We start from the raw sequence: 21884 nt of genomic DNA, 5'->3' as shown, positions 1-21884 counted from the left end.
TAGCAGGGGGTAAGAAGACAGAAAACGGCTCAGGCTCAGGACGGAGGGGAGGGATGGATTTGAGATCCACTCTACAGGTGTTGGATGTGGGAGTGGGGGAAAATATAGAGTTGGCTAAGAAAAGGATAGTGTCCCCTCAAGCACAGGAAGAATCAGACATTGAGCATTGTGAATTCCATGTGGGTAGGACTGTGTATGTTGTCCTGTGTTGTATAGAGATGGCATTCTGCAGCAGTAGGGATGAACTTCTGGGAAACTGAAGCAATGATAACTTCTTTCTACCCAAGTTTTTGAACTATTTGCTTTTGGGGGGAATAATTTCTTTACTGCTCTGAAGAAGTTCAGGGTCCCCACTTTAACATAAAAATGAATGTTCCCGTAACATAAAATGGTGAACCACATAACCCCAGAGGTTCACCCACTTCAAATAGGAGCCCTGCTCTAACCGACTCCTTGGTACACTCTCTCTCTTTTCCCCTGTCTGGAAGTCATCCTCTGAGTCAGAGGGTAATTATGTCACTTCTTATTTTAGAAATCCTGGTGAGTTATGGTCAAATGCTAATGTGTATCATGCTGCCCAAAGAATTGTAATTTATCATGTTGAGTGAGAGCTAGGAAAGAGAAAGAATGGAGGAAAAAGGAGAGGGTTCTGTTGAGAGTTTATGATCTTCTAGGTAAATATTCACACAGTGCAGATAGGATGGACTGTAACAGGACACCCACTCCCATCACTGAGCCACAAATAGCAAGTATAGAAGAGAAGGGCTCAAATTAACTATGCCACAAGCAAGCAAGGATCCAAGTTCAGAATGAGGGGTATTCTGTAGAACAACTGTCTCAGGCCAGACCTGATGGCGCATGTCTGTAACCATAGTACTTGGAAGACTGAATCAGGAAAACTGCCTTGAGTTCAAGAACAACTTACCACATTGTTAGTACCAAGCTAGCTAGTGCTACATAGCAGGACCCTGTCTCAAAAACAAACAAACAAAAACCAGAGCAAACAAAGAAAAAACCTCAAGTGCCTCAAACATTCCAACAAATTGATAGTGTGTAGAAGTATAATGGAATATTAGAGAGTAAAATGACCTTATGAATAACAATCAGGAGCAGTAAGACTTTGTTTTACGTAGTAGATAATTTGAAAATTAGAATCCAGCAATACAGCTTGCAATGACCTAGCTTGATCCATGACACAGGATGGTGGCCCCATAAAATTTTGTCACATAGTCATGTGGTGGCCACTTCTATTTCTCTGAGACTACTCTGACAGTCACACAGTGATGAGGTCAGCCAATGGTACAGTGCTCAGAATACATTGCTCATTAAACTACTGTGTCCTGACCTACTGTGGATTGGACCACAAGAAACACGAAGTCATTAAGCTAGGGATGGAAAGGTGGTGATACAGGAACACATTCCTATGAGTTTGAGATATGCACTGAAATGTTTGTGGGTGTGAGGTCACAATAACTGGGGTCTTCCTTCAGGCAGTCCATCAAATAATTTTGAAGCAGAAGAAATATATCTAACAAAATGTTGCTAGAAGAGAGTTCATTGAATTTTTTTTTTCCTGAGACAGGGTTTCTGTGTGTAGTTTTGGGGTCTGTCTTGGATCTCGCTCTGTAGACCAGGCTGGCCTCAAACTCACAGAGATCTGCCTGGCTCTGCCTCCCAAGTGCTGGGATTAAAGGCCTGTGCCACTGCCACCCAGCTTCATTGAATTTTTATTTTATAATTTTTCACAAGCTAAAAGTGTTTTTAGGATAATTTTTTTTTTGGTCTAAATTACCCAAGGAACTCAATAAAAGACTCCAGGAGCTGTGCAGTGGTCCTGACACAGTTTCCCATACATTTGTAGGGGCCACACTCCATGGTTCCTGCCTTATAACTCACTAAACTAGACTAAAGATATAGAACATTGTCTTCAAGGGAACTCAAATGTATGCTATAATTTCATCCCAACTTTCTGTCTTGAAGCTGGCCATAAAGAAATTATCTGACCTACCTTGTTTGCTATTAGTTACTTTTCTTAGTACAGTGACCAAATATCCATCAAGAAGCTACTTAAGAACTGAAGGGGTTATTTTGGCTTACCATCTGTGGGGATACAGTCTATCATGGTAGGGAAGTCATAGCAGGAGCATGAGGCAACTGGTCACTCCATCTGCAGTCAGGAAGCAGACAGAGTAAATGTTGGTGCTCAGCTCCCTTTCTCCTTTTTATTCTATTCAGGACCTCAGCCCATGGATGGTACCAACCATGTTTAGAGTGCATCTTGCCATTTCAGTTAACCCAATCTAGAAACTCTCTCACAGACTACACTGAGAAGTGTGTCTCCTAGGTGACTCTAGATGCTGTCACATTGACAATCAGTGTTAAGCATCATATTCGCAGCTTATAGAGTGTCCTGTTCCATGCCTGCCAAGAAAGAGTTCCACGCTGTTCAGAAGCAAAGACTCTTATGAAAAGACAGGGAGACTTATTTCTGAGTCTCTCCATACCGTCTGTTAGGTATGATTCTTTCTGTTCCCACCATGGGTCTTCATGATCGTCCTTGCTTTCATCTTCATTGCATATGTGGTGAAGAATCTATAAAACCCTGAAGGACAGGGTTCAAAATGCTTCCATAGAGCTGAATACATGGAGGTGCCTGGAAGGTGGTCAGTTCAGAGAAGGACAGGAGGCTCCTGAGCCTCTAGGATACTGAGCTGTATGTTACTATCATCTGTTTCCACCCTTTATAATAAAAGAACAAATATGCTTCCCTGGGACCTATGGCAGCTGAAGAAAATTAAACAAATCTGAGGAAGGAGGTCTTATTTTTGCTGGTCAGTCATGAGCACCAGGTAAAATCCACCTGGGGTGCCGGTGGCCATGTCAGAGGAGCAGCAGATGGCAGTTGACTTCAGGGTGTCAGCCTATCAGGAGGAAAATCCCTGATGGGTGAATCTTGGATAGGCAAGACCCTGAGACCACAGACTCCAGAGTGTCTTTTGCTTCTGCTGTGCCTTTACATGTTTGCTGCTGCTGTCTTTCTCTGGTATCTGGCATGGTGAGAATGGGTTTGGGGAGATCCCCACTGCCTGTGGTGTAGTGTGTTTATCTCCTGGAAACATCCTGTCCTACTGGGCATTTTTACCTGTGAATTATTACGGAAGATGATTTCTTCTTAAGCCGTGCTGTCTAATTGATAGTCACAATGTTAGTTTAGAGTTTTGATGATAAAAAATAAAACAAGGAAGCGACATACTGCTACAACACATGAGTTTCTATTGAGGAGCCATATAGACTGTGGCTTAGGTTAATAATTAAGAAAAACAATGGAATCCCAAAAGGCCAGCTAGCTTAAATTCTTTTAATCTTAATGTTGGGAGATGTGTTCACAGGTTTCAAAGCGCATCATAGCTGAAACAAAGCTTTGAAAATAACTTCAGGTTAGATTAAGATGTTTTTGTCAAATAGCTTTGAGGTGAAAAACCCAAGGAGACAATCTGAAGTTTTAGAAAGGCACATCGTTGAATGAGGAACTCATTAAGGTCAGGGAACAAGAACAAAGGAGCCCAGTTATCATTAGCTGATGTGCCTTTGTTGCTAGGACTGGTTAATGACCAAAGGTGATGATTAATTCCTTATACCCACTTCTGCTCTCAATCTTCTGATATAAGAAAACTATTGATGAGTGGGTATGCACCCTGAAGATTTAAAGTAGAGCTGACTGTTTTTCATGTATGAAAGTTTAGGTTTGTGATTCCTTTAAGATTTTTTATAAGATTACATTTCAAGAGATAAGTAATAAAGTGATTGGTCCTTTCTTTGTAACTGCAAAACACAGCCTGCCACTAAAAGAATATCTTGTTTGCTTATACTCTGTTAATCTATAACAAGTTGCTTGGGTGTGAATGTACATGGGTTCTTGGGGACTGTTTGTTTTTCACCTGTAATATGTAAAATGCTTAATCATGTAAGGGACATGGGGAACATGCTGTTTTTTACTTGTATTCATTATAACCATTCACTTGAAAAACAGAATGTAACCACATTGTAATTTTTATATTACTTGAAAGATTTTGCCGGGGTATATAAGCTATAAGGGAAAAAACAGAGTTAAAATGAATTAGAAGGAAAACATCAAGAATGAGAGAATTAAAGGAAAACATTAAGAGAGTTAGAAGGAGAAGGAAAACATCAAGACAGAAGGGACATTTCTGGATAGAGACCAGAAAGGAGAATATAGAACACAGAAAGAAGAATACAGAAGCATAAAGAAGGAAACCATCAAGAGAGTGTGAGTGTCCTTTTCCCTAACCCCCTCAGATTAAAAAGTCACAGTACACGTCGACTCTGGGGATTCCCTGAGTCCTGTGCAGCTGGAGGCTGGGCCCCCAGACAGCGATACTGGGATTTGAGATTGGCACGTGGTGTCGGGGACTGAGCCCCGAACTTCAGTAATCTGATGATGTCAGTACCAAGTTAAGAGGATGCCACTGTGGAACTGAACTCTTGTTACCTGGTGGGGGTATTGTCCAACATTTTTGAGTGATCACAGAAACCTGTGTTGGCGATTATGGTATGAGAGGTGAGCAGAGGAAAATGGTTCATTTTCCCACTGGGTGAGTTGTTTACTTTCTTGCTCTGGTGGTTACCACGGCCAGGCTAACTCTTCTGCCCTGCCTGACACAGGATTCTCACACCAGTGTTCCTCTTGATCTCCTCCTGCCCCGTCACTCCCTCATTCCTGTTTCATTTCTCTACCTCATGAGTGCTTCTGCAGGAGTCTCCAGACACCTTGGACCCACAGCGGTTCTCAACCTCTGGGTCATGGACCCTTTGGGGGTTGCATCTCAGATATCCTGTACATCAGATATTTATATTACGATTCATAACAGTGGCAAAATTACAGTTATGAAGTAGAAACAGAATAATTTTATGGCCGGGGGTCACCACAACACGAGGGACTGTATTAAAGGGTCGCAGCATTAAGAAGGTTGGGAACCAGTGGTGTAGGGATAGAAAGCTTTAGCACATCTACCTGGCTTCTGAGCCATCACTATCAAACCCAAGGCCTGTGCTTGAGTACCTTATTCTCACCCACTGATTGCTTCATGTGTGCATGTGTAGGTGTTCTTGTGTGTGCACACATGTACAACTGCATGTGCTATCACATCTGGCTTGCACAAAGGTGATGGGGATCGAACTCAGCTCCTCATGTTTGTGCAGCAAGCTCTTATGGATTGAGCCATCTCTCTAACCCCCTGATTATTTTTCAGAAGTCATCTCTCTTTCTATGAGTAAAAGGTGCACCCATGGCCCATTATACACCAAAGGCTTCCCATTGGAGCCCATCTCCCAACACTCATCGACAGAAAACATCAGGAGTTGTTCTTAAATAATTTATTTTTTTAATATCAACTTTTGTGAAGTTACAGTTCTTTAAGACAATCTGAAGAAATCCAAAACAGTTAGATCCCATCCTATGAAAGATAACTAAATGTGCAAATTTCACATACTTTCTATAATAAGTATAAATAATTTCATGGTTTCACATTAAGAATGAAAATATCAATAGACACAAAATATTAGCCTATTAACTTTGAAAGAACTAAACGAAAATGCTGCATTGTATTTGACATCTTTGGAAAAGAAACAGACAAAGACGTAAGTCAGGGAAAGACACGTGTCAGCTATGGAGAGAAAAGGCTATGTATACATCACAGGCATCTGCAGGCGCTGGGTTAGACCCCTGGATGTCAGCCCTTCCCTTTAGAGAAATGCATTTCCCTCCTAAGGCAAGTGCAAAGCACAGAGAAAAGCTATAAGCCAATGACAGAAACCTTCTCATCCTCATGGCTACTGGCTTTGCGGTCCTGAGGCTGGGGTTCCTATCTATCCAGTACCCCAAGGGCACAGCATTGACCTAGTAAGCAAAGGTCACGAAAGGCCACATGGTTCTGTGTCCCTCCCCACAATCACCCTCCCTCCCTCTCTTCTCTTCAAAGAGGTAGGATGCTTCAAAGCATCAACAGAAGACAGACAACGATTTTGTCTTGTGCAGCTGGGGAGTCAGGAGAAGCGTCAGACTCTACAGGCTTTATTCATAAAGCCATCCCTTCTTTCCTGGGGAGGCAATGAGTCGGGAGCAGACAACCACCCCACCACAGCCCGAGGTCAGGAATTTGCCAGGTTCCCAGAACGTGGCAGAAAGCAAGTATGTTATTCCAAGAGAATACTGCAGGAGAAAATCTTCATTTAAATAACTCTGAAGTTCATAATAAATAACGTAGAGTGAGGGTTCCCTTTAAAAAGGCCGCTTGTTGAATTCACGTAACAAGCTGTTTACCCAAGGGGCAACCTGACAACAACCAGAAAATAGGTTATTATTATTCAGTCTTCCTACTGTCTATAGGGCATCATTTCAATGCTAAAAAAAAAAAATCAAACAAAACTCCCTCATACATAATATAAGGGTATATTACATATGTACACACTCTGATGATACACACCTCACTCCAAACTAATCTCTCTGGACCTGAAGACAATGATGACCAGTGGTAACATGTCTTCCCACTAAGATGTTCTGCTATCTAAAAGGTGCATCCACACAGTCAAGAGCAGCTTCTTTGGTCTCCATGTGAACATGTTCTGTTTCAGCAGCCTCAGGGTCACAGTCTGTGTGCGGCTCTGCTTTCCTGCAGAACCTTGGGAACAAGCAGGCAGGTTGGGAAGCCCACCAACGACAACAACGACAGATGTGCTCTACCAACATCCATTTTCCCTGAGCTTCCTCGAGCTTCCTGCGGAGGGCTTTGGTACTCTTGAGGATTCAGCTTTCCGGGGTGCGGGGAGGCAGTAAGATGGTCTCAGGCTCCAACCCGCCTGCCCATGTGCCTTTCTTCCTGTTTCCTGGCAGGTGGGCACAGGAACTGTTACCAGTCCCAGCATGCCTTCCACGTCTGAAGGTCTCCCCAGCCTCCTGGTAGATAGATGAGCAGCAGCAACAGCTTCAGGCTGAACCTGGCATCATGCATTGCTCGTCACGAGGTCAACTCTCCGCCTGGGCATAGTCTTGGTTACCAAACCTGAATGTCATGGCCACGATGAAGAGCTTATCTTGTCTCCTTTCGATCAAAGACATTTGCAGCCACTGTCCTAGGGCCCACCCTTCCTATGGCACGCAGGGGTCTGGAGTACAGCACCACTCTGGCTGGCAATTTGAGGCCTCTTCTTGCTGGGCCAGTCCACTGGTTTGCACTTAGCCATACATCTGCTTGAACTGGAAACACTCGTTGCAATAACCGTTGCACTTGGCATTGCCAAAGTGATCACAGGCGGGAGCCCGGCAGCGCTGTTTAGGGGGGTCTTCAGGAGGGGACTCACCCCGGTGGGCCACAGAGCCCACCCGCTGGCTCAGGTGTTGGCATTCCATGCACAGTTCCTCGCTGCGACAGGCCAGGATGTTCTTGCAGGAGGCCCGGGCACACTTGGGCCTCGAGGCTCCCTGCGTGGTTCGAGGCATGTCTCTGCGCTGGCTGGATCTCTGGGTGGGAAGAACAGAGAAAGGTGTTACATTTCTCAGGAGACCAGAGGGGGATTTCAAATAACAGCATGGATGTTACAGAGGGTTTGGCCTGCCTGAGGAGAGGAGCATGTATGTGCTACCGAGGACCCTTAGCTCCCTACCAATCCTAGCAGAAGCTGACCTAGTCCGAGGAAGGTTTTTTGTTTTTTTTTAAATTTTTTTTCTGATATGCCAGTACATGGAAGTATCCGGGATGTTTAGGATAAAGGATTGTTTAAGAAGTCTGTTTCTCCTTCAAATCTTATGAGGTCTCCTGGCTTACAGGATGCTCACAGAGGTTTTACTCTGTGGCCGACCGTATTAGCATTTCCAAATAAATTCTAAGTGTGCTTAGGCTGTGCAGCACATCCAGCTCATGAGCCAACAGAATGTGGCTGGTTTTTCCAGGCTCCCTTCCAGCAGACATTTTTAAAGGGACCCTTTGTCATAAGGAGACAGCCTATCTGTCACAGATGGGGGACATGACACCAGAGGAGGCTGGCTCCGCCCAAGGACTCACCAGTTGCTCTTCCGTCCTTTTTGCTTCATGAAACCTCTGGTTCTGAGCCTCGATAAAGCACTTCTGACAATATCCTTCAAACATGGTGCTTCCCAGGGCGCCGCACTCCCTGCCCAGGCACGGGACGTTGTTCTGGAACCTGGAGGCTGTGGAACCGGCTTTCCCAGAGGCAGCGACGAACTCTACAAAGGAGTGGATGCTGTTCAGTACCACATGTGGGTTACTGTGCACATACAGACATGGACATCAGAGAAGAAATGGGTTCTCAGCGTAGGTGAGAACAACCTTAAACATGGACCCGAGGCCTAACTTTCAGAAACTCAGCAAAATGACCTTAGCGAACATCTTTGGCTTAACTGGCCTCTCACTTTGAACAGGGGGTCACTGATCAGTCAGAGGACAAAAGAGCAGGCATTAACAACTGCCCACCTGCCCTTTGAATTAGAGATTCCCAAGCCACACACCCTGGTGGCAATAAATATTTCCTGTCCCTTGCTAGCCCTCTTCAGACTACCTCACCAAAGTTGCTGAAGCCTAAACTATACATGGATAGCAGTGGCCTTATTAACCCCCCCTCCCCCAGCCTGGGGTGGCGCATACACCTTAAAAAAAAATCCTAGCACTCAGGGGGCAGAAGCAAATAGATTGCCAGGACTCTGAGGCCAGCCTGGGCTACATAGTGGGTTCATCCTGGGCTAGTATGAATTCTATCTATAGGGTACTTCTGATGTCAGGGATGTGGTGACTAGAGCTGACATCATGAGATAGTGCCTCCTGCTTTCAGGCTCAACAGCAGGGCAGCAGTGACTGTCCCCAAGCACAAACCAGAATGGGAAGGCGCAGTGAGAGGTAACTGTTCCCACTGCTGGGACAGGCTACTTTCTTGGCATCCAAAGGCCCCCTTGCTAGGCAGTCACTACTGCCGCAGGCAGTCTATGATTGATTTCACTCACGTTTATTTTCTCTGTATTCGATGAAACACAGCGTGCAGAAGCCCTTGTTTTCTGGAGTCCCAAAATACATGCAGCCGGCTTTTCTGCACTTGCTTGTCCCCGTCCCGTCTCCTGGAGTTCGCGCTGCCTGGGAAAGGCAGCCAGAAGGGACGTCATTTCCAGTTCGGTGGCAAGAGTGTGGGGCGAGACTTTGGATGAGTTGTGAGGGGTCAGACTTGGACCGTTGGTGACAAGAGGGTGGGAGACTGGAAGGCTCTGCTGTAGTCCTTTTGAAACAGGTACTGCAGATGCCATTAAACGTCCGAGTGACATCCTGAAGGCAGGCTTGGCACTTACCAGGATCTGCAACGTGGCTGGTGTTCAGCTGGCTGGCATTCAGCTGCCGGGCGCTGTGGCAACGCTCACAGAATCCATTATGCTGCACATTCAATGTAAAGGGGCAGTTGGGGCTCCTGCACTTCATGGCGGTGGTCTCGCTGAACAGAAAGAGGCTGGGTGCCGTGGGTGGGGCCGAATGAGGTCCTCCAGCTGTTTCCTCTGGGCTCCAGGCTGAGGTGCCCCCGCCTGGGAGTCCTTCGGGGCCCAGCTTCGAGTTCAGCTTTGGGAGTTTGCTCTGGTTCTTGCGGCGCCTCTCTGAGCATTCATGGCATAAGGGTTGAGTGTTCACGGACATGAAGAAAGGACAGTTGGGTGTCTCACATTTTACATCCATGAGTGACAGCTGGGGTGTGGCTGGATCCAAAGGGCTCTTCTGCACATGTGCCCCTCTCCTGCCCTGCTCGCTGTTTTCCTGCCATTTTTTGTATTCATGCTGAACAAGTTCAAAGTAATCGTCCACCAGATTTATTTCTTTGGGTAAGTTAGCTTCATCCAACCTATAAAGAAAACAGGGAAAATAAGTGGTGATTCCCAATAACACATGCCTTCACATCACTAGCTCCTAGAACACATTTCCTGAATGTAGTCTCCGGCACAAAACCAGCACGGAAATGCAGGCTTACGACGCGGTGTGGCCCCCGGCACACTTCCCATCATGTTCTCAAGACAAATCCCAGGAGTCGGCTTACTTGGCAGCTCTGATGATGTGAGTCGTGCCGTGGTCCCAGCCTTGCACCGGGATCTCCATCACCATCAAGTATTCCTTGAGAAGCTTTTCCTTCATCTCGTTTTCAGGGTCTGTCAAAAAGTGAACTTTTAAGTCTTCAAATCTTCCCCGATCTCTGCTGACAAGGGGAACAGCTCGGATTTCTGGAGGAGAAAAAGAAACAAAAATAACGTGTGAGTGAGGCATTATCCCTACTAAACGATGCTGCGTGCAAGGTCATATAGAATGATTCGAGTTTGAAGATGCAGAAAGCATCATCCAAGGCACACTTAAAAGCCAAACAGGAAAACAAAATGCGGTAAAGGCTAACATAAAATAAATGCTTTGTTTCCAGGGAGCTCACAGAATGCCGAGAAGCCCAGTGCTAGCGGACTTCTTTGACTTGTGATTTTGACGTATTTATTATAGCCGAAAGGCTGCAAGGCGATTTTAGTTTGTTTTGTATCCAAAGACTCTGCACTTTGTTTTGTGATTTTGAACAGGCATGTAAATGTGCTCTGTAGTTGAGCTTCACTGTCCCCTCTCCCTCCCCCTGCTTTTTTCAAAATCCTTTGCCTTCTACCTCCATGGCTTTTGGCCTGTACCCTTAAAAAAAAAAAAAATCTAGATTCCATCTATGAGAGAAAATGTGTTGTTTTTCTGAGTCTACATTGTTTGTTTAATATGATTATCTCCTGCTCCATCTTTTTTTTTTTTGCAAATGAAAAAAAAATCTCCTTTTTTTTTCCTTAGGGCTGAGTCAATTCCATTGTCCATACATGTCACACAGTCTCTTCATCCATCCGTCTGGTGACGGTCACCTAAGCTGATTTTGTAACCAGAGGAAGGAGACAGGAGCTCTGAACTGGTAAAATTCAAGGCCTCCCAGGAGGACTGACCCAAGTTAGAATCTTGACTTTGCTGCTGTCCAGCTAAGCATGTCCTTGAACCTTTCTGAGATCCAATGGCCTCACTGATAAACAGCATCTCACAGGGATGCTGGGGGAAGGAAAGAGAATGTTGCCTGGAGCACTGAGCGCAGTGCTTACTATACATTCAGGTATTATAATAATAGCTAACCTGACAAACATCTACTTGCTCTGTGCCAGACATGATACCGAGGCTCTGCGCACCTTAATTTGTCATGTTGTAACAACAACAGGGGTGGAAGCATGCATAGAGAACTGTCCAGCCTATGTTTACCATGCTGCAGGTATGTCCTCAGTCACACTCCCAAAGATGGGGAATAGTATGTTTACTGCTAATGCATTACTACTGGGCCAATGTGTACAACTCTAGCCTGAATATCTCAAATCTACAAATCTTGACTGGATTTGGGAGCATTTAGATTTCTGATTAGGGGTGCTCAGATGGTAATATGTCTATGCAAACATTCAGGAATATGAAAGACTCTGAAATCCGAAATGAGATGGATTCCAAGCACTTCATGTTAGGGAGAATGAATCTTTCTAGATGAAGCAAATAACAAAATAACACACATAAATAAAACAAGGTCAGCTTGGAACAAAAGAGCAAGGCCTGGAACTCCAGGAGCCAACAGGGTTATGGAGAGGAACTGATGTTTTCTTACCAGGTCCACTGTCCTTCAGGGTCACCAGGGGTACAAAGTGCTGGCTGTCATAGCCGAGGACAATGGGGTATCTGTAGCATTCCTGGGCTGGCCAATGGAGAGGCAGATAAATCCCACCCACTTTCAAGGGAGCAAAATTGGAACCTGATTCCAAACTTCTTAGCATTTTGTCTGTCAAAGGAAAGAGAAACAAAGTAAGGACCCTGGGTAACTTTCATGAAGCTGCAAGGGAGCCCGGGTTTCTCCTCAGAGCTAAAGTATGTTCATGGCTGAGCAGCACCTGGGGAAACAACTCTGAGGCACCTCACCTGAAATGACGATGATGGGTCTTCGGAGGATGTTGCTGAGGACAAATATGTGGATTTCCTCCAGGGAATTATACTGAAGTCCACCTCGGGTGGCAGGTGTGTCTGCTGATGCCATTTTGACCAAATTGTCCCATTCGTCACTCCAGTTCTAAGGGGAGAGGAGAGGAATGACAGACTGGATTAGCAGTCCCTGCCGGTGTCACCCTGCATGTGGCCCCTTAAGGGGCCCCATCCATTCTCTTACATTGGACCAACCCTGCAAATGTTCATTGCCTCCCTAATTTTGGTTTCCTTCCTTTACTTTTTTTTCCTTTGCAGAGCAAAATCAAAGCTGCTGGGAGATGCAGACAGACAGCATTTGCTTTCAGAAAAATTCTCTGCCTAGGGCAGGGAGATAGCTCATTGAGGAGAGTGCATGGAGTCTTGTGTTTGATAGCTAGCACCACATAAAATCATGTGGTGGTGCACACCTGGCAACCCTATGGTGGAGGTGGAGGTAGGAAGATCATCTTCAGCTACATAGCAAGGTCATTTTCTGCTATATAGCAGGTTCAAGACCATCCTGAGTTATAGGATACTCTAGCTCAGAATGAAAAAAAAAAAAGCATGAGGATGATGGGGGTACATTCTCCCCTGGAAGTCAGGGAAGTGCCTTGAGGAAAGGCTACAGTTGGAAGATCTGCCATGACCAAAAAAAAAAAAAAAAAAGCACACCCAGGAATCTGCTGCTCCACAAGCCAGAGCAGTGAGCAGCTAACGCCTGGGGTTAATCCCACAGAAGGTTCTGGGTGTTTTCCATTGAGTGTGCACTGCTTAGCTCAACTCATATGACTGGTAAGTCATATGTTCCCCAGGGAACAGGGACTGGCCCAGAGTACCCTTTGTCCACCATGGGGCCCGCTGCACAGGAACCTAACATACCCGAGTGTCGTAGCGGAGTCCCGTTTCCACAAATTCCTGAGATCTCAGGGATTCCAGCTGCCAGCGGAATTTGAAGTTCCGTGTGTCCGTCTCCTTCAAGGTGCTGTAGAGGGCCTTCCTCAGGACCAGGTCCGTATCCTGAACACCCCACATGTACTGACAAGCTGCGTGCATGAGGCAATTTCCATCACCTGGGGACAGAAGGGAGCCATGAGCCGGAGCAGAGTTAAGCAGCCCAAAGTGAACGCCCTGCAAAGGTTTTCAGGATAAATTTAGCCCACAGATGGAGGACTGTACAGTTGATTCTTCACTGAGGGTCAGCTGGTAGCATTCCACAGGCGATGGCAGATGTAAGGAAAAAAAAATTTTTTTTTGTTTTGTTCTTCTGTTTAGGGGGAGGAGCCAGACGGCCTCCATTGTAGCATGGCTCTGCCCCTAACTGGTTGGGATGACTTTGGGAACATTCCTGAAAGTCTCTTCTACTGTGGGCACCAACTCTACAGTCCTTTCTTCCTATTAGTCTTTGACCTGCTGGCTAAGGCCCTGGCATTCCTGCTCTCTGGTTTTAAGGAAGATTTCACACCCAGGGCAATATACACACCAGGAAGCCACTGTGGCTAGGCCTACTAGATAGGGCTGGTCAGGCTATGACTCAGTGGTAAATGACTTGGCCATTCCACTTTAGCTTTGGGGACCTGGGAGTTTCCTCTCCTAGTTTACCAAGTAGGATTGACGGTACCAAATGACCTGCAGTCTGCTGTAGGCCCTGCCCCAGCCTCCAGGGCATTATGAGAACCTGCTTGTAAACAGTTGTAAAGCCCCTTTAAAAGAAATAAAAGGCAGCCAGGCAAAGTTGTGCAAGCTTGTAATTCTAGCATTTGGGAGGCAGAGTCCAGGGGGTCAGAAGTTCAAGGTCATCCTTAGCTCCAGAGTGAATTCAGGATTAGCCTGAACGTCATGAGACCCTGTCTCAATCAGTGGTCAGTCAGTCAATCAATAAGCAATTACAAACTAAAAGTTAAAAAGATGTCGACATTGAAAATAATTCAGTGTTTGAGGCTAGCATTTTGAGAAAAAGACAAGTCTAATTTTCTTCCACCCATTTGTGACTTTTCCTAGATAAAAGTCACAGTTCAACAGACTGTATTCTTTCAGGTTGTACTTTTATTTTTTTTCACTTCTGGACATTAAACCCAGGGCCTTATGAATGCTAGGTAAGGGCTCTCTCTATCAGGGAGTTACATTCAGTCTCAGAATGCATTCTTTTTCATGCCCCAAACAGTAAACATGTGGGGCAACAGTTTGATAGAAAACTAGTCAATTCCTCATTCTCCTTTGGCAAGTAGTACATATTTTTAAGTTTAGAAAAGTTAAAAGTGTGGGCTTTTTAGTTTGTCTGTTTTTTACATTATTCTGTCAGTTAAGCAATAAAGCTATTTGAAATTTCATCAAACTCTAATTATAGTGAAACTGTAAACAACAGCCTGTCAAATACATATCCAGGACCAGTCAGTAGTCCTTCAGTGTGCACGCTTCAAACAACTCGTAGAACTAACGAACAGAAAAGACCATCTGAGGCCAGCGTCAGGCCGAGGTGTGGCAAGGACTGCGTTCTGTTGAAATTTCCCCTTTGCAAAATCTAGAGCAAAGATAAGGCTTTTTTTCTCCTTCTTGGGCTTACTTTCAGTTCTTTATTGAGATGCACCAGTATAAAATTCCCGAAGTAACATGTGGAATTCCCCAGTGTGAAGATATTTGACTAGCAATTGAGCAACAATTGTACGTTTTGTTCTGGTGTGTAGACATTTAAACTGTGAACTGCACCCTGGACTTTCCAAGTGGGTGTGGCCAGGCTGAGCTGGAACCCGGCTACTCACTAGACAAGTGAGACTCTCAGCAGCCAATAGACGCTGGAATTTTCATCAAGTTTCAATTTTATGCTGCCTCCCTCCTTCCTCATTCACCACAGCCTCAGATCCTCAAATGCAGGCTCCTGAATCACCCCCTCCCCAAACAGACCTGCCTTTGAAGGGACGCGCCCCGAAGGGGAAGGAAGGAATTTTAAAAGAAAAGATGCTAAAAATAATCAAAGGGGCAGAAAGCCATTTCCCACCCCTCCTCCCCGCAAGATCTTCTCTCTTTCTCATAATTTTTAAGAACTGTTCTTCCAAGCAGGAACATCAGGGTTCTGGGACTCCAGGTCCATATTTCCCCCAACACATTCCCCAAATACCTTTGCTTTTGTAGGTTTAGATGTAGCCTGAAACCTTGTTGATTTAAATGGCCTAGGAAGTGTTTAGCATTTACACTGCTTTCCTTCCTACAGGAAATCAGCGATTTCCTCTGTTAAGGAAATACTATATAATGTCTGCTAATTCTGTGAGTGGTAAACCAGATAAGGCTTTTCTCTCTCTACCCCATTTCTAATTCTCTCAACTCCATCTCTCTTTTTGTAACAAAATGGGACATGGTAAAAACCACAAACTGTCAGGTGTGTAAGCCCCTTGATGACAAGTTAACATAATTATCTACTTCTAGGCATCGCTTGACTTAATGCCAAGAACAATGTAGATAATCACTGTCTCCAGTTTTCTTTTGACTCTATTTCTAAGAGTCTAAGCTTCATAAATATAGGGAAGATGTAGAGGTGATATACAAGAGTCCCCAGAATCAAAACAAACAAAACCCCACATCAACCCATCACCAAGTTACTCAAGTCAAGAACAGCCGAAGTTAATGTACCAATTAAGTTATTAAGTTAACGTTCTTAGCACCATTCCTGCCAACAAGGATTTTCTACTCTTGGATGTATTATTTTGACCCAGAGAATGTAGTCACTGGTACAAGAAAATAAGACTGTACCCTTACCAGCACTGTAAGTACTTAATTGATCTCACACAATCTCTGCTCTTATAATAAATGTCTACACCCTAAAGGCAGAATTTTTGTAACTGCATGAAACAATATCACTGGAAGTTTCTGCCAATGTACAACATTCTTACACAAAGGATGCAATTTAAAAAAAAAAAAAAAAGACAGTAAAACTTGAAATAGAAAATAGTGGTAAAGGACATCACTTGATTTTATGCCAAGAGCAGTGCAGAAAAGCTGTCTCTCATTAGCTTAGGCTACAGAACCCAGTAAGGGGCCGTAGAAACAAAAGCATGCCTTGTTCTCAGCATCCACCTGTTTGTGAGTCTAGGAAATGCCATCAACTCAGGAAGAACAAGCACATCACAAGCATTTCTCTAACGAACAACTGACTCTGGTTTTCAGCACTCTATTTTCCTTTTGAACTTAAAACCTTTTCAATCCTTTCCATTCTGGACAGTGAAGGTTATAGATGATCCGACCAGTGTAAGCATTAGGAAGATTAATCCCCCAACTGGGGCATGGGGTTTAGAAATGCATTCCATGAGTCTTCATGTCTTCTCTACTCTAACACACACACACACACACACACACACACACACACACACACACACACACACTCTCAGGAAGCATCTTAAATAAAAATATTCACCAACTGGATGTAATAATGCACACCTGCCATCCCAGCACTCAGAAGATGGAAGCAGAAAGATCACAAGTTCAAAACCAGCCTAGGGTCACACAATGAAATCCTGCCTCAGTACAACAGCATGTACTCATCAAATACATTCATGGCTGACACAGATCCCTTACAGAGTTTCTATAGTTGTCTGCTTAATGCCATTAAAACTTTATGAATGGGGAAGCATCACCAGAAATAGCTCCCTCCCCCCAGGTTAGTAGAAGGGTGCTGGAGGAAAGGAGCAAGGCTTACCATTGGTTTTCAAAGCCACAAGCTTCCTAACTTCACGACACCAATTGAGCTTCTTTTGGCTTTCCAAGGAAGCCTGGACGCTTCTGTCAATAAGTGCCTTGTGGATGATCTCCCGAAACTGTGGGCAAAACTGACACGTTCTGAACATCTCCAGCGTGTATCGGTGCATGGTTTTAAAATGATGAATGATCCCATTGGTAGGCTTGAAAATGTCTTCTGGGGTTCTCTCTCTTATCTTTACAGCTTTCCGCATATTGCTCAAATACAAAGCCTGAGGAAGGAGTTGCTCAGCCATGATCCTCCTCGACAAGGCCTGAAGAGGAAGGGGAAAAGCCCATTCCGTTAGCCTGCCTTTAACACTGTTCCCAGGTACCTGTCGGCAAGAAACCCCAGTGTTTGACCTTGTCATTACTCTAATCTCTAGGCAAAAGATCTCAGTCACCTCTACTCCCAGGATACTAGCTAGCCCTGCAGATTAACTCACACTGGACTGTTTTAAGTTACATCACTTTTAAAGATTAGTCTAAACAAGAGAAGGAAGGCGGAGCGTGGGTACTGAGGAGGAGGGGAATAACCCATGCTTTCAGTAACGTTTGTCAGGGAGCCAAGTCTGGCTGTCAGTGACAGGTACTGCTCCACAAACCAACCTCAGAACCCTCGGATGTCACCTGGGACCTCTGAATGTCAGTTCAGAGCTCATCAGAGTCCAAGTAAGTCTAGGCTGTCACTGAAGACCACCACCATTCATTCAGTCATAGCTCTTGAGCGGGGTCTAGATCCAGGTCACTCAAACTTCTGCTTCTTGATGCTGCAAAGGCAGCAAATATTTGATGGAAATCCCATGTGGCATCTAGCTGCTACCTTGTATTCCCTCTATGGTATTGGCCCCAAAGAGAAGTAATAAAAACTTGGTTCAAAGAGTTTGTGATATTTATAAAGAGTCAACACAGGATTGTTTTGTAACCAACAACAAAATAAAGCCTATTTCTGGCAAGATGCTTTACAATCTTAAGTAAGAGCAAATAAACATCAGCTGTACTTCAGAAACCTGCCACTGAACTTCACAACGTGAGACAAAAAAAAAAAAAAGGGCAGAGTAATAATGAAGCACACCACACTTCCCAGAAAACAAAACAAACAAACAAACAAACAAACAAACAAACAAACAAAAACAATAGACCCCAGAGAGCTCTCTGATTTCAACTCCACCAACACCAACTTTTATTGCTGACATCCAGGGACCAGTGCTTAGAACCACCCCCTCCCCTCTTCACCCTAGAAGATCAAGCACAATCAAAGGTAGATGAAATGAAACCTGGAAACAAATAGGAAAAATATCTCGGCCAGGGTACCACTCGGGACAAAGAAGAGCAGCCACGCGCCCCCCCCCCCCCAGCCAGTTGTGCAAGGATGCGTAATGATGCACAGGGACATGCTTCCAGAGTGGAGCACCACTAAGCCAGTTCTGCCTCACTGCCCCCAGGGACCCTCAACAGGGCACTTGGCTGCACAACCTAATTTCCTAGAAGACAACCGTGATTTAGAGGACCTAGAAGTTCCACAGTGAAGCTGAATTCCACTTAGGCATCACGCTATCCGCCAAGGTAAACTCACCAGGTTAAAAAAAGTGTCAGGACTATGCAAGAAGAAGAAGTAACCTAGAGATTAGAGAAGCCACTCCTGGGTGGGTCCGGGTTCTCCGAAGCCCGATAAAGTGGTCTAAATTCTTGTGCCCTGCTTGAAAGGGAGAGGTGGCTACTGGGGATTTGCATTGGAATTCTCGATCTAAAATGCTAGTTATGGCCTCGAAGTCATTCTGTCTGTCTGATGCCAGTCATTCCTTCCAACTGGAATTAGGCAAAAACACTGCAGGAATGAGACAAAAGCATACAGACCACACATACATCTCCTTGGTGATGTAGCAACAATCTCTTTCACAATGTCATCACCCATCCATCCATCCATCCACCCACCCACCCATCCATCCATCCATCCATCCATCCATCCATCCATTAATCTATGCAGCCAGCAATGCCAGACCACCTACTTGAGGCCAATCCATGTACTTGCAGCTAATAGCTAAACATCTGCGACTTCACTTCCGGCCTTGATATCACACAGCCACCAGGTTTGCAGCTAAGACAATGAAGGGGAGACCCATCTCGAGTCCAGCAGCCCCAGGACTTAGCTTTGCCTAGAAGCCAAATCTTCCTATTCCCTATACCCATCCATGCCCTGCTGGTCTCCTAACAGCAGCCTTCAGTAACAGACAAGGAGGTAGGAAGACTTTCCATCAGTGAGTGGCATCTCCTTCTGTTCTTCTATGACTGTTCTACACTAAAGATCTTTCAGTGTAGCTCTAAAAGATGGTGGGGGCTTTAAACCTTATGCAAGACATGCGAATGTCAATATTTGCTAGCCCACTGGGACCCCATTCATAGACTCTGCCTTGCAACGGCTGCAAAAGCGCCTCTTTAAAACTAACCTAAACCACTGCTCAAGTTTTTAGTTCTTGGACTTCCCCACATTCAGAGAATAAATTTTCCTGACATTATTGTAATGTCCTATGGGTTAAAAAAAAATACAGCATTACCCTTAACTTTAAAAAATATATTTGTTACCTCACTGCCTGACAGATAAATTTCCCAATTTTTGTCATAGGATTAATAAGATTCTACAGAACTTACTCATCAAAGTCTTTCCCCGGGTTTTATTTTTCCACTCTGAGCAGATTTTTTTTTTTTTTTTTTGTCTGCGATGTGGAAACTTGTGTATTATTTATCAACAGATACCTCAGGCAATTGTTGGGAAGTACCCCTCCAAAAAAACCATATCAAGAATTGCAAAAGATCCAAGAAGCATCTCAGACAATGAGATTGCAGACCTGATTGGCTGCTCAATAATCCGGGACATCAGCGTACACAAGACTAATTAACAATGATCAGTCCCAAAGGGTGGCCCCCAGACACTTGACCAGACTAGCTTTCCAAAGGAAGATCAGAGACCAGAACTCAAAACAAAGAGAGCCCTTAATACCTCAGCTTTCCTGAGAGGCCAGGTGGCAGGATGTGGGACGACCCGGACTGACAACCACTGTCTGAGTGTGGGGTCGGGCTGCAGCAGGGAGTCTTAGGTACCACCTAAGGTGGAGTCTTCAACAAGCAGGTCAGAGCCCCATTTCTGCATGCATACTCTTCTTATACTGCTGCAACTTAGGGACGACCATCTCGCAGCCCCTCCCACCCCCCTACACACCCCCTCCCACAGATCACTGGGTCTGAGGAAACTGTCTCCTGGAAGGCTCTCTGACTGAAGCCTCCAAGTCGGATTTGGTGACCTTGGAGAAACCCATCCCCTGCTGAGCTGGTTATGCACAATATGGGATGAAACTCCAGCGCGCGATTCTGCAAGGTCTACGTGCCTATGAGCATGCTGCACTTGATGAGAGAGACAGACAGAGAAAGACAGAGAGAAGAAAAGGGAGCAAATCATCCACGACCACACGACCTAGGGGCCCTAAGGATGACTCTCCATCAGCCAGCTGCAGCTTAGGTCACCCTGCAGGACCGGAAAGGAATACCTTACTAGTCGGGGCTGGAGAAACCCAGGGCTGACACCTCCACGACCCGGCACCGGGGACCTGAGCTCCGGCCAACAACACCCTGTCTCCTGAATCCCTGCAAAGCCTGAGCTAGGCAGGCAGACCCACACCCGGCCGGCACCCGTGCATGCACCCCGCTGGCCGTGCACCCCCGCATCCCGGAGCGCCGCTCACCTCCACCTCTTGGGGCCGTGCGGTGCAGGGGCAGAGCCCGAGCGGCGGGGCGGTCAGTCCCGGGGCGCGCCGCAGCGCGGGGTGGCGATCGGGGTCCCGGTGGGGGTCGGGCCGAGGCGGAGCCCCATGGACGCCCGGGCGGGCTGTCTGTCTGGCCGGGGGGTGTGCACGTCTCTCGCTCGGCGGCGGCCTGCCTCGCCGCTCCGCCCCCGCGGCCCTCGAAGCCCGTGGCACTCCTCCGGCGCGCAGGCAGCAGACTGGGCAGTTCCCCTTTTTTTGCCTTTCAGTTGTACGCGTCGCCGGCCGCAAGGGGATTTCCGAGGGACTTTCCAGTCACGTGACGCCCGCGTGGCGCGCCGCCGGCCGGCCGGCAGAGGGCGCTCGAAGCCGCCCCGCCCTCCGCGCCCGCCGCCCCGCCCTCCGCGCCCCGCGCTCCGCCCCCCGCGCTCCGCCCCGCCCCGCCCCTCCCTCCCGGAGAAACTCCTGGGTCCCGCCCCGGGGGTGTCCCCGCGTGAGTCACCTGGGCATTTCGGAAGCTGGCCTCCACGTCACATCCATGTGGAAATCGCGGTGATGGGAACTGGAAATGCAATCGGTTCTTTTTTTTTTTTTTCTTTCTGGACAGCTTCTTTTTCTGAAGAAAATCAGCTGCGGAAAAAGAAGGGAAACCAGAAAGAAAACCCTAAAAACCACCCAGACACCCAGGACCGCAGGCCTGAGGCCGGCTTTGAAGTCTGGGCTTGCTCACGTGTGGAGCACTTCAGGGAGAGCCCTCGGAAAGGATCCCCGAGGGGGATGGCGAGGGAGAAAAAAAGCAGCAGGGTTCCCAGTGCCCCAGCTCCAGGCTGAGTGCAATGCACACAGGCAGAGACATCAGACCCCACGGCCCTGCGGCTTTGGAGTTCCAGGGGCAAGGGCAATTTCAGAGAGAATTAAATCCACCCTACACATGCACACACACACACACACACACACACACACACCAAGGGCAATTTCAGAGAGAATTAAATCCACCCTACACATGCGCGCGTGCACACACACACACACACACACACACACACACCCTCCACTCGCTCTGTTTCTCCTTCATTTCTTGCCTCCCAGTTCATCGCCGGCTTTCCCCATCGGTCTACAAGCTGTTTTCTTAGGTGTTGTGTAGCTGGCCTGAGAATTAGTTCACCCCAAGAAACCAACAACAACCCTCCGTGTTACCGTGTGCAGTCGCTGTAAGGCTCTGCCTTTTTCCCTGGAAAGGAGAACGCTCTGCCTCACTTGGATTGAGGGGTTTGAGTTCTGCTGAGATGGTTTTACTGTCTTAGAGTTTTTCCTCCTGGGTCCCCTTGGCCGGATTCCTAGAAAAGAAAGCACA

The 21884-nt window shown here is 46.3% G+C and overlaps 1 protein-coding gene across 3 annotated transcripts; it reads right to left on the bottom strand.

Moving 5' to 3' along the window:
* Positions 1-5379: 5379 nt before the first annotated feature.
* On the bottom strand, positions 5380-20837 carry Tnfaip3 (TNF alpha induced protein 3). 3 transcript variants are annotated; one of them, XM_036168870.1, is made up of 9 exons: positions 20516-20837; positions 16741-17053; positions 12936-13126; positions 12015-12162; positions 11707-11877; positions 10099-10279; positions 9032-9906; positions 8079-8260; positions 5380-7537 (listed from the first exon to the last, which is right to left on the bottom strand). In XM_036168870.1, the coding sequence occupies exons 2-9, from the start codon at positions 17033-17035 to the stop codon at positions 7253-7255; spliced, it is 2328 nt and encodes a 775-aa protein (XP_036024763.1). In that variant the 5' UTR covers positions 17036-17053; positions 20516-20837; the 3' UTR covers positions 5380-7252. The 3 variants fall into 3 exon arrangements, with proteins under 3 accessions (XP_036024763.1, XP_036024764.1, XP_036024762.1); XM_036168871.1 differs by lacking the exon at positions 20516-20837 and adding an exon at positions 20321-20377; XM_036168869.1 differs by lacking the exon at positions 20516-20837 and having other exon boundaries at positions 16741-17149.
* Positions 20838-21884: the final 1047 nt, after the last annotated feature.

The sequence above is a fragment of the Onychomys torridus genome, chromosome 19 (assembly GCF_903995425.1).
Source record: "Onychomys torridus chromosome 19, mOncTor1.1, whole genome shotgun sequence".
Lineage (NCBI taxonomy): Eukaryota > Metazoa > Chordata > Mammalia > Rodentia > Cricetidae > Onychomys > Onychomys torridus.
This window is presented reverse-complemented; position numbering and strand designations above follow the sequence as displayed.

Excerpts from the sequence above, each read along its gene's own strand:
- Tnfaip3 (XM_036168869.1), bottom strand. The coding sequence starts at position 17,149 with ATGACAAGGTCAAACACTGGGGTTTCTTGCCGACAGGTACCTGGGAAC. Across the intron at positions 9,907-10,098 it reads CACATCATCAGAGCTGCCAA|GTTGGATGAAGCTAACTTAC; the intron begins GTAAGCCGACTC and ends TTTTCTTTATAG. Across the intron at positions 7,538-8,078 it reads AAAGGACGGAAGAGCAACTG|AGATCCAGCCAGCGCAGAGA; the intron begins GTGAGTCCTTGG and ends CTTCCCACCCAG.